The 18,503-nt window shown below is 47.0% G+C and overlaps 1 protein-coding gene across 2 annotated transcripts in view; it reads right to left on the bottom strand.

Moving 5' to 3' along the window:
• Positions 1–1,137: 1,137 nt before the first annotated feature.
• Positions 1,138–18,503, bottom strand: part of Aff1 (AF4/FMR2 family member 1) — a 108,202-nt gene continuing 90,836 nt past the window's right edge. The window contains exons 12-20 of one of the 2 annotated variants that reach the window (XM_031337034.1): positions 14,997–15,094; positions 13,551–13,776; positions 12,903–12,994; positions 12,749–12,809; positions 9,567–9,700; positions 9,016–9,087; positions 8,282–8,419; positions 6,476–6,702; positions 1,138–5,658 (exon numbers count right to left, since the gene is read on the bottom strand). In XM_031337034.1, coding sequence (XP_031192894.1) covers positions 5,537–5,658; positions 6,476–6,702; positions 8,282–8,419; positions 9,016–9,087; positions 9,567–9,700; positions 12,749–12,809; positions 12,903–12,994; positions 13,551–13,776; positions 14,997–15,094 — 1,170 coding nt within the window. In that variant the 3' untranslated portion in view covers positions 1,138–5,536. Of the gene's footprint in view, positions 5,659–6,475; positions 6,703–8,277; positions 8,420–9,015; positions 9,088–9,566; positions 9,701–12,748; positions 12,810–12,902; positions 12,995–13,550; positions 13,777–14,996; positions 15,095–18,503 lie in introns of those variants that run through there. The other variant, XM_031337035.1, reaches the window with a different exon arrangement.

The following is an 18,503-nucleotide window of genomic DNA, read 5'->3' as shown; positions in this document are numbered from 1 at the left end:
TTCAACACTGCCTTGTTACATTTATATTTTGTGGTTTTCTTTCTGTTAGCCTAAGAACAATCTGAGCCCAGGTTTAAAGTATTTTTCTCTTTACCACATTATTACCTCAGAAACTAGGTTGGCTTTTTTTTAATTTAAAAGAAAAGTTTATTGAGGTGGGGGTGGGGCACGGGACAACTTTCTCCTTCCACCATGTGGAACTCAGGTTGTCAGGCCTAGTGGCAAGTGCCACTACCTACTGAACCATCCCACTGGTCCTGACTCCTCTCCAACCTCACATTACAGTACATTAAAGTCAATACTAAAGGTTGCTCCTGATTTCATCCACCTTCTGCCCCAAGGCCTTAGTGGTGTAAGGGTTTACACATGTGGAGAGGGAAGGGTGGAGACTGCTCTGCTGCCTAAGACCTGCCATATTCGTTCAGAAGAGGCATGTGAACCAGTGTCCTGAATTGGAGGAGTGCAGGGAACACTAGAGTATCTGCAGGGAAAACCTAGCACTCTTAACATATACACATGGAGAGGGGCATAAAGGAGAGGACCCAGTGTCGGCTGCCACAGGCTCCTGGGCTCTGGAGGAAGAACATCCTGCAGTTGAGTGGGTGGCCTCAGGGAGAGAGAGAAGGAGATTAACAGTCTGAAGTAAAACCCGACCTTGTGCTTTGAAGGGAAGGGTATCACACACAATGGCAAAGTGAAAAGTGAACTCAGGAAGTTCCCGAAGCACTTGAGTCACAGAACTCCAGATGCTTATCAGTGAATGTGGGTCAACTTCGTGCCTTCAGAGACGGGTGTAAGTACTGATAAGGGCCCCAGCATTGCCCTGGACATCCAAGAGCTACTGGACTAATCGGATGACACTTCCCCAAAGTCCGAGAGGTTTACTAAAGCAAGCCTGTTATTTATAAGGCGAGCATCAACTCTTCCCATAGAGTGCGGGTGGTCTATTTGCCCATCAGTTCTGAAGTCAATCCCAAAGAATGGTGTTTTAACTCTGAGTTTCATAGAAAGCTGTGGTGCAATTTTGAAGGGTAATTCACATTTCACTCTTGTGAGGTCAGCTTTTGCTCCGGACAGACCCTGGCTCAACAAACAAGAACTACCTTATTTGAACAAAATAAAAGCCACAGGCTCAACTCCAATGATTTCTCTAAATTTTTATTAAATATCTTTTTTTTCCTACAGTTTGATTTTGTGGAAAGGAAAGACTGCGAAGATGAACAAGTCAATTACATTCTCTAAGATAGCACTTAGTCCTTGTTACAGAGAAAAGCAAAAGATCTGTGGCACATTATCTTTGGAAAGATCTTTTGCAGATTTTCTGAAACTCTCTCCCAGCTCCTGTCTGCTTCATCTCAGAGTGTCCGACGGGGTAGATAACTCCCACGTCTGCACTTGCTCTGCTGAAGCTGACTTGAATCTGTGTGTTCCCCCTTCGCACTGCACATCCTCACTTGGAGCACAGCTGCTTCCCCAGCCTGCACACAGAACCACTGTACTGAGCATAGCTGGCACATTATTCCATGGTCATCAAAGAAAAGCTCATTAAAGGCAGACCAGTGATTTTCATCACCACCTTAACATATTCCTTTTTAAAGTAACTTTAATACCAAGATTTGACTTTCTTCTAACATAAGAGAGAAAATATATAATATATAATATAATATATAATGGTAATAAATAAAAAAAAAGGCAACCCTGCTCAGGTATCATCCAAAAACATGATCACATTCAGAAAAAAAATTAAAATTCAGGACACATGTGGACACTTGTCATGAGGATATGCAGTGTTCTTAGCAATACATGTCATGGCAAACTTAATACTGCCTGTATTGAGCATTGCTAAAACACGTAAGCAAAGTGAGTCCATTGTCCTTAGGTCAACCACTGCCTGACCCAACAGTGCAGCTCAGCTTGCCTGCCACTGGCCTCAATCCAGTGTCCTGTGAGGACAGATGTAGCAATATACAGGCTTGCAGAGAGCTCTAGCCTTCCTTCTTGTCCTCTGGCTCCCTCTTAGGTAGGGAAAGAGGCACTTCTCTGCCCATCACAGTAACTGCTGATGTCTGATGCACAGCGGAACAGAATAGTGTGATTCACCCCCAAGGAACCAGGAAATTTTACAGCCGCTCGAAGAAATGTGGTAGGCGGTGGTTGCCAATGCATCAGCAAGAGCACGGCCACAAGGCAGCTGTTCTCAGTCAGTGGGAAACTGGACTGCATATGGAGGCTCGCCTGGCAGAAATACCAAAATCCCAACACCATGCCCATCTGTCCTCACACTTCCCTTCCACAGGAAAAGTCCTCTCTCCCAGTCGTTCCAAATGAGCCAAAACCAGGAGAAAGAGGCAGGGAGAGAGGGCATCAAAACTGATCCTCGCATCTCCATAGCTCATTCTTCAGTGAGAAAAATCTACACTTCTGCGTTTCAGAAAGGAGCCCCAAAATATTGAGGAGATTTAAATACTTCTAACCAGTGGTGAAGAGCGTAACAGATGAAGTGGTACATTTTCAAAGACATTTTGTAGTGTTGAGGGAAATAAATCATTAAGAAGAATCTGTAGGAGGCATGGAAAGATCTTGTATATTTTTTTAAGCCCAACTCACCTCGAACTTCACAAGGCAGGAAAAGTAAACATATAAAACCTGTGAAACCTCAAAGCCAAGGCAAAACAAACCGCACAACTTCAGAGATTAGGTTTGGTGCAAAGGCACAAATATGTCTAGCCGAATCTCTCATCCTCTGCATCAGAGAGCACAGCTCAAGAGCACAAGTCCTTTTACAAGTTACCAAACAGGAATCGTAGGACGAAGGTCCTGCCCGTAACCTCAACACAGTGAAGGCACATTTTCAATCAAGATGGGAAAGAGCCTGTTCAAAAACTTCCTGCAGGTGGGGGTGGGTGACGGCGGTTCAGGTTGTTCAGGGGATGGACAGATATGTCAGAACATCTACAAAATAAATGGCACTTTGTAAGAGACCACTGTCAAGCACTTGCTAGGCCCTCCTGCCATGTGCTCTACCCTCTTGGCACCTTAACCAAGGGCAATCTGTTTTGGTGACATGCTAACAGGGCTTTTTACATGTATCTAATTTTAGTTATTTCCAAAAGAGAAAATATTCAACAACTGGGGGGGCGGGGAGTGTGTTCTTCTGCTTTGTATTGAAGGCAGATGGGCCACACATCCTTTGTAGTGGCAAAGGCAAGACTTTCTCATTAAATGCTGCCTCCCCATAAAGTGGGTACTCTTCCATGGTTAAAGAACATTGCATCTTCAAAGGGCTAATTTTATAGTCCTCCCAAAATAATTACCTCTGGGAATTGTAAGCATACAGCGAACAGTGCAGACGGTATAAATTCACGGTCTTAGGGGTTCTACAACAAGCAGTAACAGCACTGAGCAGCCCTGGGGTTTCTCTCTGAAGAAGGCAGACAGGCTCACGCTCTCTAGGTTGTGGGAAAACTTGCAGTGCAATAGCTACAGACAAAACTGGCACAAGCGGATCCTGTCCAACTGCCTTGGTTTTCAAGGTACAAATGAGATTGTAGTATCTAGAGCTGAGGTGAAAACACATCCATACAAAGAATGAGGCAGCCTGTTCTTCCTGTACTGGCTGAATGTGTCCAGGCAAGGGACACAGTGACCTGCTGGCAGAACACACACATTCTCTGGCAAAATGTCCATAGACCAGAACCTGTCACAAGGAACATAGGCATTTTACAACTGACAGGCAGCAAGGGATAGACAGCTGCGGAAGAGGGAAGAGATCCTGATTAGCCCACAAGCCAAACTCTGCTGAAAGGTGACACAGTGCTAGGGACCACCTACCATACACTTGGACTCAGTTAACAAACATGGCTTGGCTTTAGAACATCAATATAAAAAAACCTGCTTAGTTGGTTCACAGTCTTGGTCTATGCTCAGGTATGCACAAGGTAGCCATTTTCTGGCTTTATTCAAACCAGGATAGAAGGCTGAGAAGACCAAGGAGTTTCACAGACACTGAAGAACCAGGCATCACCCTCACTTGGAGACCCTGTGTAGATCTACCAGGGTACCAAGAAAGCCCTAATGTTACCACAGGGACCACAGACATCGTCACTAAGGAGAGATGGGTCTCCCGTCTCCACTAATCTCCAAATACACACACAAGCAAGCATGGCTGGCAGGAAGCAGAGGCAGGGTGAGCCATAACACGCCTCCATGGTGAACACATGTGCAAACTCTACTTTCTAGAAGGGATAGAAAGAATTGGCTTTTTAAAAACCCTGCACTTGAGAGTATTCCAGTAATAACCTTGAAGTCTCAAGGAAAGGCCTGTGTTAACGGGCAGGTATGAATTCTGGATATTCTTCACTTCCCATCTAAGCGAACCTGGTCTAATGTGGGTGGGGTCACAGATCCTCTTCAACCTCATCAAGTCATGATACCCGAGAAGATGGTCTGGAGCGAAGATGTATAATGGTGGGGTGTTTTTTTTAAAAGTTGAATTTAACTGTACCCCGACCCCAACCCCCCAATCTCCACATCCTCTCAAGGACCTAATGTCCCCTGGATAGTCAAGGGCTTTGGAAAGCTGAGTTTTGCTATAAATATAAAATACTTGTAGCAGAAAAATACAACCTCTCTAGGAAGACTTTCGCTCACTGATACACGGAGTAGCCACTGCACTGTCGGGACCCAGGACTCCAGCTCCAGCAGACAGATGACGGAATGCATCTGCCTACGGCCGGCCCTGTGTTTGCCCAAGGTCAGTGTTGCTTAGCCAGTCCCTTTGGTGGAGTGTGTCAGGAGGAAATGTGAGGTCTCTGGGGGTGTGGGGAAGATGGTGAGATAGATCCCACTCCCCTATAAGGCTGACCTGGGATGCTTCTCAGTACAGCCAGAGAGACCAGAGCTAGACAATGTGAAGCACTCTAGGCACTGGAGAATGGAGGTGTCACCAATATTGTAAATGGTAGTACTCTGTCATCAGGCTCTTCCCTGCAGAAAGTGAGGTGCAGTGGAGTCCTTCACAACGTGTGTTCCACAAATGGCCATCAGAATGTATCAAACAGCATTTCATTTAAAACTTGAAAAGAGAGCAAAATCATAAAGCCCTTCACCAGAAATTATTATTAAAAAACCCAATTCTTTCTGGAAGCAAACTAAGATGGCTTCTGAGATGACAAGAGTTTGCTGTCGGACTTGAAACTGCTTCTCTTCTTCTCATTTGCAATCTTTATCCTATCGTTGAAACAAACAAACAGAAAAAAAAAAACAGAAATGTTTCTAGACCATTCATATGCCAGTTGGGCTCTATTGCACTTGTCCTCCTGCTGGGAAAGGCAAGGTCATCTTCCAGCATCTGCTCAGCTGACCAGTGTCTGACCTATGACCACACAGCTGTTGTGAGTTTAAGTGGACAAGCATCCTGGCCATCGCTTGGTGCTTCTCTTGTTGAGTACTGACATCCCGATCTGACAATCATCTACACTGGATCACCGCTTCCAATTGTGCAGACACTCCACAGCATGGGTAGGCCGGGCCTACGTTAGGGGGCTTTGGGTACTTGTTTTAGCCGCTGCAGGCCCTGTCTTGTGTAGTGCACCAGGTCCACCAGGCTGCTGTTGAGGGCCAACACACACACTTTTGTGCTGAGCTGAGCAAAGAATTCTGCAATAGAATCCAAGTCAAACTCAAGTAAGTACAGGATCAAATTAAAATGATAACACAAATAGTCCAGAGATGGTATCCCCACCACACTCTGTGCCTCCTCTAGTATACTCCTCTGTAAGTGCTGGGTAATTCTTCACAGCCCCCACAAGGTTAGAAGTCAGGAACTTTCTAAGTTAAATCCATAACTCACACCTAGTACAGTGGCTGCTATGTTTCTCGTGTCCAACCTACGGTACACTGTGCACCATGAGAACAGAGGGTGAAGACATGATTAGTTCTCCAAGAAGGCAGGCTGTGGGGGAATTTAGAGCTCTAGCCAGCAGGCTGCCTCCTTCCAACCAGGAAAAAAACTTAATGGCACTCACCAGTCACTTGGTATGTGCATGCTTTATTTAGTTAGTGAGCACTGGCCCAAACACCAGGCAGTCACTGCCCTTGACTGAAATCTTCAGCCCCACTTCTCCTGTGTCAGTACCATTTGCTATGCTGTATGCCTCAGAGGGGAGCTGCTCCAGCCCAAGTGTGCTGAGCCAAATGACAGAGTCCACCTCGGCTCTGCTGTCCTGGCAGCAGCCTTTCAGTTCGGGCTCAAAAAGACACCACAGTCTGCAAAGAGGCTGAAGCCAATCCGAGTCTGGCCCACAGGGATCCAGCCTCAGAAGTCTAGCTCACATCACAAGCCTCGAGGAAGAACTGCAGCCAGGTTTTGAAGTGGAGGAGAGAGAGTGATAAAGGCTCCCATGGCTCTTGCATCATGAGACAATGTTCACATGAACCAAGTACCCCACACTGAGTGTCCCTCAGAGCCCCTCACCTTTGTTCTTCCTTGTAAGGGCCTCGGCCTGTTCCCAAAGGCTAAAGGCCTTAAGGACATGGGATGTGATGGTGACATAGGAGGAGGTCATGTTCTGGATGGTGACTGGGGTACTGACGGTGGCCGTCACCCCAGTGCTCCCCATACTGCTGCCAGCACTTGACTGGGACCCGACGGAGCTGGCAGGAGAAGGCATTGGGGAGAGGGGGGACGGAGCGCCTGTGCTTCTGCAAGGATGGAAAAGGACTTGGTTAATCACGTAAGCTAGCAGATCACAGACTACGGTCTCTAGAACTGCAGTCTAAATTTCAGGGTGTGCTTACCAAAACAATAATCGCTGCTAAGTCACTTGTACAAGATCAAAGATACATCCGGAAGACTGACTGATCTGTGTTCCGGGCATACTCTGAGGCTTTGCTAAGTCGCCACCTTCTGGAACCACCACCCTCCCTCTCCAGTTCCTATTAAGGCAGAGCCGAGCATTGAGGCACCACACTGGGCTGTAGCCACTTGTGGTTTACGCTCTCCTCCACTAGGTCAGCAGTAAACTGCTCAGACCTCACTCTCAAACCTGTGGATGTACCACAGAGCCACCTCTCAAACCTCACTTTCTACGAATTCATCTTTCTTTTCCCGGGTCACAGCAGCACAAAGGTAGAGAGCCTGGCTACTAAAAACTCCTACAGACCAGCAGCAGGCTGGGCAGTGGCTATGGATCAGGAGCCCGAGGCCTCTCACTCCTTGTGACTCTTGGCTGATAGCCTGGTCCTGCATCCTCAAGGGTTTCATTTGGGTCAAAGGAGAAAAAGAAGTTCAGTCATATAAGCATGATAGAAAAGATGGAAAGCAAGCATGATAGAAGATGGAAAGCCGGGCGGTGGTGGCGCACGCCTTTAATCCCAGCACTTGGGAGGCAGAGGCAGGCAGATTTCTGAGTTCGAGGCCAGCCTGGTCTACAGAGTGAGTTCCAGGACAGCCAGGGCTACACAGAGAAACCCTGTTTCGAAAACCGGAAAAAAAAATAATAAAAATAAAAGATGATGATAGAAAGACAGAACATATACTGCCTCACAGTTAGGGCTGCCTAGGACGGCCATGACTGCTGCATCCTGGCAGTGGTGAGGGTTGGTATGAAGAAACCCCCCATAGCTAAATCAGAGGACCGATGACATATTCGCCTGAACGAGATGTCTTTCATCAGGATGTTCTTTTTTAAGAAGCTACAGGGAATCTCTCCTTTTTGATTGCTAGAAATGGGTCCATATTATATTTAATGCTCTCTAAAAGCATGGCTGGCTCAGAAGAAATGGGACTTCCTGAGGTGCAGTGCTTAAGGTGCTTAGAAAAGCACAAGTTCAAGGTCAGGCGGGGCAAGAGTGGGGTTCTGTCTCAGAACAAAAAAAAAAAAAAAAAAAAAAAAGAAAATAGCACTTGGGCAAGATCATGAAGAAATACACGTCCCTCTTTGGCCACTGTTGCTAGTCTCTTACTGTTCCTGCCTTCTCAGTTTAGGGAGGGCTTAGTACTCTAATTTTAAGCTCTAATTTTATGCAGCCCACTGGAAATCTTGGGGTGTACTTACTGCCAGGTGGGAGGAGTCCAGGGTGCCTGGTCTTTTCTCATCAACCTAGATTTAGTGTGCCTGTTTCTCAGAGGAACAATGTAGCCAATGGTGTGAAGCCTAAGGGGCCAATGCATGGAAAGGGGAACAACACAGACTTTGGAAAACCCAAAGTACACACAAACTGTCACAGAAGCAAGATGTGAGTGACTTGACTGTATCATTTAGCAAGACTTAGCACTTGCCTGGCCACGCATGGAGAAGGTGCCTGGGCCGCTTTGGAAGAACTCTTGAAGTGTTCACTGAGAGTCCGAGAATATTTCATCACTGAGTCTTTTTTACATCGAAACATTGCCATGTACAAAAGGGACTGGCAGCGCAAGCTGTGAATAAAACCGGAGGTTCACATGAATTGTGGACGGCCTCACAGACAGAGCTTCTCGTGAACAGACATACACTCTGCCAGTCCTCCGTGTGAGCACACTGGGTCTCCTCTCTGGCCGAGCAAGTCCCCTCAAACATCTCACATCTGCACATATACCACAACCCAAAGGGAATGTTGGCAGAAAGAGAGATGCAGGAATATCACTTAACCCTAAGACGGAAGCTTCTCCCAGGGCACCGGAAGACAGCAGGTTCCATGTTCCAAGGGACCATGAATGGATTAAGTTCTCTCCTGCCATAATTTTCACTTTAAGGAAATTAGTTTAGAGCCAGGCATGTAGCACACACCTTTAATAACACCACTGGGTGCTTGAGAGGCAGAAGCAGGAGGATCTCTATGTTCCTCTATAGGGCCAGCCTGGTCTACATAATGAGTTCCAGTACAGCCAGAGTTATGTAGAGAGAACTTGGCTCAAAAAAGGAAGGAAATTTAAAAATATTTTTTAGTCAAAGGAAACAAAACTTTAGTGCTTTTTATACAAAAGCACTAAACAAGCTTTAGTACTGTTTATACAACAAATAGAAATGTCCATACCATAAGACAGCAAATATCTTCTCTTGTGCTGGCATTGTGTTATCTGAGAAAGATTTTAGTGACATCACGAACCTGCAGGGAGATAAATCAGTGCATGACATTAAACTCAGAGGTTACAGGGGCCCACGTAATGCTGAGTGTGATAGCTGCTGCTGCTGTCTTCTGGAGGGCATGAAAGGGTGTGCGACCCAGCAGGGAAGGGGTTAAGAGCAACCACAAGCTGCTCACAAGACCTGGTCCTGAGGCCTGCTCTCTCAAGCGTGGCCACGTCCTCACTAAGCCACTAATGAAAGGCCTGGGGCACACAGTGGAGAAAGAAGACATCGGATCTGAAACCTAAGCTGGGAGAAGCACCCTCCCGTTCTCCTCAGGACACTTGGCAAGACTGATACGGCTGCACCCACTCACTCATCCTGTGCTCCCTCATATTCAGGACACGAAAAACCCATGGACCAACCACCCACGGCGTCAGGTACGAGAGGGCAAAGGGCTCCCTCTTTAGCCGTCCTCACATCAGGTTTGGCACGGTGGCAGAACACCCCAGCACTCACTTAATGAGGTCTACGGTTTCCGAGTACACAGTGTACGCTGACTTCGCTGAGCTTTCTGACTCCGTGGCCATTCCACACTCAATAAAAGACAGGACAGCTTCCAAATACTTGAAGGCTTTTCCAGCCTTGTCCACCTGGTGGGAGAAGAACACGGGCCTCATGAGGCTACAGGCAGCAATCAGTCCCTTACCCCACTCGTCCTTGTAACTTCTCCACCATCTTCATCTACTCCTAATTAGAGAGAGACAGGTGAGGAAGAACAGAGTGAGATGACCAGCCATAGCAGTCAGCGCTGACCTACAAAAGTGTATTCTAGCAAAAGTCCACTAGGGAAAAGAAAATAATTGCACATTAAGAAGACACTGAGAAAAAAAAAAAAAAGACGACGCTGAGAACTCCAGCAAGCACAAGCAGGGCCCAGTGCTGCTATCAGCTAGGGCCCACAAGCCAGCACACTAAAAGGACAGGTAGGAGCTCCTTTGTGGAGGTTGAGGTTATGTAAAATATGTAACTGATCACTTAATGATCTGGAGCTCAACAGACTATTAATCTCTTATGGCACCTTGTACAAAGACATGCCCTGGCCAACAGGGACAGATTCTCAAAACCCCTTCAAGGAAATGTGGAAATGGGACACCGGTGGTCTGCCTAATCTTGAGCACATATTTGGTCACTTCATCTTCTTGCTAAGTGGCATATAGTCAATTCAATTAAGTGGAAACGTGGCGAACAGCCCACGTCTCTGCATGTGGCATATGTAGCACACACTAGAAGCAGCTGGCTAATGTGGCCCAGCTTGTAGGTTTTGCTAAAGCTTCAGTTTGCTGTGTTCAAAAGGTATGAAACAGTAAGGATGTGTATAGAAAACCGGAAGGCAATGAGCCGGCTGCTGCTGCTCGGGGCAGGAAAACAGCTCCCCACTTCGGCTGCTATTGGTGCGTCTTACCAGCAGAGAGGCAAGGCAGGGTGTACCATGTACATCTGTGCACAGATACAAGCATGCACACCTACATTTCAGAGACCCTAGAGCTTTTGAGTTTTTAGAAGAAACTTAGTGGTTTTGGTTTTCCCTAGAAAGCGTAAGCTCAGAAAACCTGCAGCAGGGTAAGAGTGAGATGTGTGGGGCACACGCCTCAGTCGGCTGTGTGGGGGTGACTAGTTTACTTTGCTGGTGGAGATCCAATTCTCTCATTCATCTTATTTTTATGTGTGTAGCATTTGCCTGCATGTGTACCTGCACCACACTTGTGCTGGGCCAGCAGAGGCCAAAAGAGGATGTGAGATCCTCTCGAGGAGGAGCTACAGACGAAGGGAGCAGTGCTGAGAGCCAAGCCCAGGTTCTCTGCAGGAGCAGAAAGCGCTCTAACTCCTGTAGCAAAGCCCAGGGCTCTGATTCTCAAACTTATTTAAAACCACTTCTCTCAGGCAATTTCCAAAATGAATATGGCCCTTGGTACAGAAATGAAGTGTCATATAAACTTAGTCCATGCCCCACCTCCACAGCCCTACAAGGTGAACAATGGCCAGCGTCCACAGGTCTCCTGAGACAGCCAGATGGGCACAGCTATCGCTGTTCTAAGGAACGGCATTCCCTCCTCAAGGAGAGAACAATGTAAAGATGAAACATACCCTGTGTTCAGCTGTGCACCTCACTGCCCAGAATACCAAACGCACGGTTCTGCAGTATTACGGAATAAAAAAAAAAAAAAAAAAAAAAAAAAAAAAAAAAAAAAAAGAATAGCTGGTCACGGTGGCACTCAGCAACTCCAGAACTCAGAGGCTGAGCAGGAGCATGGCCACATGTCTGAAGCCAGCCTGGGCTACATAAGATCTTGGGTGAGAAGCAGAGGAGAGAGACCATAAACATGTCACTGCCAGAACTAGCAGATCCTGAGAATAGTCATTACAATGAGATGCAACTGGTATAAAGCCAGTGGTCCTGGCACACCAGAGAAGAGGGAGATGCAAACTGAAGGTCTCTGGAGTATTAACTGCAAATGAATGATGAAGGAATCAAAACACCAACAGTGTATAAGTGAGTTAAGTTTTTGCTCTCTGCCTACAGTGCAGAGGCTTCCCCTTCCCCCACCCCACCTGAAACAGTCACACTGCCCACAGCATGCTGGGAAGTGTGGAAGGCAGCTGCGCGCACACAGCCTGGGCATGGAGCAGGTTCAGTGCCTTGACACCTCACAGCCCCAAGCATGGGAGGGACCAGGGACCATTTTATCTGACAAACAGGGGGCCTGCCACCTGGGATAGAAAGGCACAGGCCCAAGTTCCCATGGCCACAAGGGGGCAGCCGAGTCATGTCACAAAGAACCAGCAGGCAGCTGTCTCCAGGGGCAATCTGTCCAGAGAACCTCAGGGTCTTCAAAGTTTAAATATGATGAAGAAGGTGAATTTGATGGCTCAGCAGGTAAAAGTGCTTCTACAAGTCTGATGATATGGTTGGACCCTTGGGATCCACGTGGTGGAAAGAGAGAACCAAGGCCTGAGAGCCATCTTCTGACTGTGGCACAACCCCCAACCCCAAATAAATGTAATAAAAATTAAATAAAAATAAATAAATAAGACTAATGGAAAATGCGATCCTACACGCCCTTGCGGAAGCAGCTCAGAGGCTAGCAGATGAAGACAGCCACTGTCTTCAGGCATGTTTATAGTGCCTGCTCCTTACACTCTCTTCCGGAGGCCAGCTATCCCTTCAGATCTGTGCATAAGATCACTCTGGAATTCAAATAGGCTGCCTCGCCTTGTACAGCGTTCAAGGGGGGAAACGGACCGATTTAACAATAGTTTATTTTGTATATCTCGAGAACTGATTCAGTGGGTTGAGAAAGGCACTCATACATTAAACCAACATCCCATAGATGAACTTCCACTCAGATAGTTTGTAAATCTGTACACAATCAGACTGAACTAACGGAACCAATGACCACCCCAGACCTCAGTCATAAGAACCTGATTATCCTGCTTATGAGCGGCTAACAGCCTCTCTTCCTGGTGCCCCTCCCCAGATCCCCCCCCATAGTCCTCCTACCCTCTGCCACAGCCCAGAACACCCACAGACATTACTCCACCCACTGCCCCATAGGAATGGTTGTGTGCAGTAAGGCAGAATGTAGACCACTGTTTTTTCCCTAAACTGTTTAACCAAAAGCATGAAAATGAAGACTGACCATTGTCTCTGCTTTGCACTTCAGCTTTTTGGCCTCTTTCATGTGAAAGTCAGCTTGTTGTCTGCAAAAAGAAAAGGAAGAAAAGGCAGGCGTGGGCCATACAAACAAAAATGACTACCTGGGGCAGGAGGAGAGGGTGAAAAAGAGGGCTTACCTGTCAGACTTCGCCTGTGGCTTTCCTGGTTTAGCATTACCATTTGGCAAAGAAGGCACTGGAAAAGGATTCACAGCATCCCCAGAAGATCCCTTTAAAACACATCCACACGTTGCCCTGTTAGCCGGAGAGGCCACGGCCCTAGCCCCACCAGCCTTCCAAAGCCAAGAGAGCATATGAGGGGTAGCAATAAAACCACAGGCTAGCTTGGCCACCACCTCCCTAGTTACAGCTGTAACTGACTCTGCAGCCAGGCATCTATGTGAGGAGGACAGATAACACACAAAGTGGTCTCTCAACCCCCAGCACACACCAACTTAACTGGAAGCCAGGGTGGCTGATTTATGTCCTGTTAAGATGGATAATTGAAGTATTTGAGATTAAAAAGCCAAAGAACTAAAATAAGCCATCTCTTAAGCCAACATCTAAATATCTCATAGAAACTCACTATGAAAGCTGCTGTGACTTCTCCATCTCTGATCACTTCAGAAAAACAAAGACCACCACCCCACACCACCCCATATTTCCTGTAATGGCAACTATCATATCATTTGCTCTTTAAAAACAACTCAGGGTTGTCACGGTAGGACAGCTGGAGCCCAGCATGTGTGAGAGTGAGCACGGAGACCCCCTGGCGGTTTTGCTTACTTTGTGTTCAGAGCCCCTGGCCTGTACTTTTCTGTGCTTGGGAACGGGAGAGTCTGTGGAGCTGCTCTTCGTGCTGCTGGAACTTCTGGGGGGATCCTGGCTACAGAGGTCTGCATCTGCCCTTGACCTCTTGTGTGCAGGTCTGCTTGGCTTCTGGGAGGACGAGGACAGCGGTGGGGGAGGAAGCATTTCCTTTCTTGAGTTCTCTGAGGAGGGTCTGGGTGTCCTGGCATGAAACAACAGTTGAAGCAGAAAGACACATCATGTCTAAGTTTGTTTATAAAGGACAAGGTTGTCACTGGCACAAAAGACTGCAATGCATGTAATTATGGGTTTAGAGACTTTGTCATGTTTTATTAAATCTAACTGTTGATTAGTACCAAACTGTAGAATTTGCACCAAGCTGGAAAACTTTAACCATTTTTTTTAAAGATTTATTTATTTATTATATGTAAGTACACTGTAGCTGTCTTCAGATGCACCAGAAGAGGGCATCAGATCTCATTACAGATGGTTGTGAGCCACCATGTGGTTGCTGGGATTTGAACTTAGGACCTCTGGAATAGCAGTCAGTGCTCCTAACCACTCAGCCATCTCATCAGCCCCGACTTTAACCATTTCTATTCCTGGTTTTCACTGCTCACCTATCTGCACTTTATCCCAACAAATAGGCAAGCTCAACTGTCACCCCCATATGTGACAGTATCTCATAACTGATGGCAGGCTCCCACAACTGTCTCCACCCACAAAGAAGCACTTCAGACACTCTTGTGAGGCAATTTTGTGAATAAGCCAAAGGGAGTAAATGAGCATTCTTCTTCATAGCCATACCATCTCAGCACTACTGATCTCACTGCGACTGAAGAGTTCTTACTTGACTACGACAGAGCAAAGAGCGTGAGCTATCCTGAGTCCAAGCAAAGCACAGTAGCAACCCCAGGGCTTTGAGTCAAGTTTGCCCCTCTTTCCCATCCTGCTAAAAATAAAATACAATAAAATGGAGGAAGAGGAAGAGAAGAAAGAAGAAAGGAGGAGGAGGAGGAGGAGGAGGGAGAGGAGGAGGAAGACATGGCGGATAGTGCCTACACAACTAGGGATTAAAGCTAGGACCTCTACACACTAAAGTGCTCCACCACTGACTTGTACAACTGGTTCTTATTGTCTTCTATGAAAAAGAAAGAATCCCAGGCAAGAGGCAGCTGGATGCAGAGTACCTTACTGAGCATGTGCAAGGCCATGAGCTATCCCCAACAAAGATGTTATATGTATATAAACATAAACAGTCATTCTAGGTGTTTAGGAAATGCTCAGTGAAAACGTTTTGATAAATCTCAGCTTCCCACCAGAGGAATGTGCACACCCATGGCCGAGAACAAGCCCCACGCCCTGGTTCTAGCGCAGATGGAGCTTGCTGCCGTCACAGGCTGTTCCCACCTGCATACTCACTTTGTTCTGGAAGATTCTGTGTGGGAAGACGAAGATGACGCCGTCTGTGACTTGTCCAGTTTGGCTCTCTTGTTGCTGTGCTCTTTTTCTGGGTCACCCTGTGATAGACACAGACATGTTAGAAATATCATACAGACAAAGGGAGGGGAAGTGCAGCCACAGCAAAGGGACCTAACTCACCACTGGAGGCACATGGACTGTGTGACGAGGGGCCGAGAGAGCGATGGAACATGGTAGTGGGCTTCTAAGGGCACTGTCAGCTTACACAGAATGTACCTTTGACACTTGCTGGTTCTGTCTCTCTTCTTCCATAGAATCCCTCTCCTATTTTATGTCACTGCTGTCTCTCTCTCTCTCTCTCTCTCTCTCTCTCTCTCTCTCTCTCTCTCTCTCTTTCTGTGTGTGTATGTGTGTGTGTGTGCGCGCAACCCTATGTCATCCATATATGTATACATATAGATGATACCAATATACTTTCTCCAACTTTGTCATCTATGTGAGTGTGCATACAATCCCACTCCTACTTTATCTTATACAAATATATTACACATACATACAAGGTCTGTCTATAGAGTTCTAGCTGTCCTGGAACTCACTGTATAGACCAAGCTAGCCTCAAACTCAGAAAAATCCACCTGCCTCTGCCTCCCAAATGCTGAGATTAAAGGTGTGTACCACCATACCCAGCAGGTCTTGCATCTTAAACTCTGGGTTTTTCATAAGACAAAACATGTGGGGTTTGTCTGAGTTTGGCTACATACATACACAGATCAATTTAGGTGGAATTGTTACCATTGTTATGGAAGACCAGAAAATGTACAATGGTGAATCTAATAACAAAATCTATCGTATGAGTTAAGAAAGGGCTAAAACCACACCTAAAATGCTCCAAGCTCCATTCCACAGCGAGCATGGGCCAGCAGCAGTCCCTAACAGTGAAATCTAGATGTGAGAGGCACTGGTGTGCACAGGACTTTGGTGTCATTATGACATGCCTGGCTCTCTGCTCAGAACAGTGGTAGCACCCATACATCTCTCAGTTAATGAGAGGCTAAAACAGAACTTCTGCCACAGGAACAGTAAATCCCTTATCTGCTTAGTACCAACTTGTGCCACCTGAAGGCCCAGAGCTTTAGATTGAAGGCTATAGAGATGCCCCAACAAGCATTCATGAAAGTGGGAAATCTACCTCTGGAGAAAATAAGAATTTGCCGATGAGATTAATTTATACATGAAATGCTAAAGCAAGGATCTAAATGGAATTCCAGGCAGGTCACAGAAAACAGGGAAGGCCAAAGACAAACTGTGCAGACACCCAAGTCCAGAAGGGAACGAGAGTCCATCTTTGTCTGTCCCTTGGGATATACTTGGTTATCACAATAAACCACATGTCACAAATAAGTTTCGGAGCAGGGCGTCCTTCACCAGCTGGCTGGTGCTGGAGCCTCGGCCAATCACAAGCACAAGGGGAGCCAGCATGTAGGAAGCACTGACTTCGAGCAAGCACCTAGAAATGCTAACAGTTACCTCTGCCTCAATCATTAGCTTTCTATAGGTACTTCAGAGAGCTCAGAAGCATGAAACGTAATACCTGATAGAAAGGATGCTACTCAACTAAAAAAGCAAAAGGCTCCAGTGTATGCTCTCTGTGCACTGCCCTTTGGTGCTGTCTGTCTGGAAAGGCCCAGGCTTCCCAAGGACAGCAGTGGAATCTTCAAGTGGTACAGAAACTAAGAACAGCAGCTATTCCTGGGGCAGGGCTACACCTGGGGCAGGGCTACACCTGGGGCAGGGCTACACCTGGGGCAGGGCTAACTCTGAGTGGCTAGACTAAAGAAAGGGCCAAAGTGGGGGCACACAGTAGTGGGTGTCAATAACTGAATTTGAACCCCATGAGTAAGGCCTACCACATTTACAGGAGGCATGGGGTCTTTAGCTTTTTCTGGGTCAGGAAGCCACACAAAAGTCAGGTGACCGCAATATTTCTTTAAGAGGAGAAAGGTAAGTTCCTCTGTCAGTCATCCCACTTTTAAGGAATGCAGTCAAGGTCTGGGATCCCAAGCTTCTTTTTGTCTAGGAAGGTAAGTTTGGAGTGATGCCAGAATCCCCACCCCCCACCCCACCCCCCCACCCAGGAACGACCAACAGCTGCAAGCAAGTCCCAATGAACTGCTGGCTTTTCTCAGCCTGTTGGGTCAGGCAGCCTTTGGGTGACTTGCCAAGTGCTGCCCCACCTACAGAACAGAGCAAAAGGGCAAGGCCGGAAAAGGAAGAGATGGGCCTGAGCGGGTGGGGGACCCTCCCTGAGGGCGGGCAGTGGCCTGGTGCCTACCTTGCACTGGCTCCTCATGAGGGTGGCTGTAGTTCAAAGGAAAACGAAGGTAGCAGGGTTCCCCCCCTCCCCCGCCCCGCTAAAACCAACAGTCACTTAAGGCCAGAGGTTCTGACTGGTGAAAGATCCTGGGAGCTTGGATAGGGTGGTAGAGACAAGAGTGTGTAAGGAGGGACCTGAGATCCTGGAGCACGGGTGAGCATGGACACCAGGGTGGCCACACTGGGTAATGGAGGCCTGGAGCCAGGAAGACTGTTGTAACTGCCCTGGTGAGTGTAATCACCAGGCCAGTACATACACAGAGGAGAAACCACGAGCCTGGGAGGAAAACACACACACACACACACACACACACACGCACACGCACACGCACACGCACACGCACACGCACTGAGCCTGCGCAACAGGGAAATGGACCAGCTTTACTCCTTGGCAGTTGAGGCAGACACACATGTACTGGCTGACAAGGCAGCCTCCACTACCACACACCTGCCATGCGCCCCAGCCAATAAACAACCCCGTTGAAAGAAGCCTAGAAGGCTTTAGTAAATTGGATTTAGGACAGAAGTCAAAGGCAGAACTAACCATGCAAAGCATAAGAAATATACCTGGGGGGGGGCTGTGAAGAACTTGGGGAAGGAGGGCAGGGAAGGGGGGCAACTTTTGGAATGTAAATGAATAAAATAACTTAATAATAATAAAAAACATGCCTTTTCCTGTTATACACAATGACTTCCCTTCCTCTGTCTACAAAAATGAAGGAGTATATAAATACACTGACCCCCCACCAAACATGATGGTTTCTCGGTTAATAAACCAATTCTGTTAAACAGGAAGGCTCCAGTGAACTCCGCCATCACGTTATTTGTTAAAATAAGAAAGACTGCCTACTAATCCAAGCACGTGACTATAATCCCAACACTTGGGAAGCTGAAACAGGAGGAGCTTGGCTGCCAGGCCAGCCTGGGCTACAACGGTGAGACCAACACAACAATATCAAAAGATAGCCACTTGTTTGAAGGGTTCAGTCAAATGGATGGAATTTACAAAAGAGGCAAGCGCATGGAACTAACTTCATGTGGAACTTGATGTCTCCGATAGTGTTCCTCAGTTGCTTCCAACTTCACACTTAAGAGTCACACTCTTAAGAAAGGGAGTGGGTACTGGTACTTTAA

The sequence above is a fragment of the Mastomys coucha genome, unplaced genomic scaffold (genome assembly GCF_008632895.1).
Source record: "Mastomys coucha isolate ucsf_1 unplaced genomic scaffold, UCSF_Mcou_1 pScaffold22, whole genome shotgun sequence".
Classification (NCBI taxonomy): domain Eukaryota; kingdom Metazoa; phylum Chordata; class Mammalia; order Rodentia; family Muridae; genus Mastomys; species Mastomys coucha.
The sequence above is the reverse complement of the archived record's forward strand: the minus strand, read 5'-3'. Positions and strand labels throughout refer to the sequence as shown.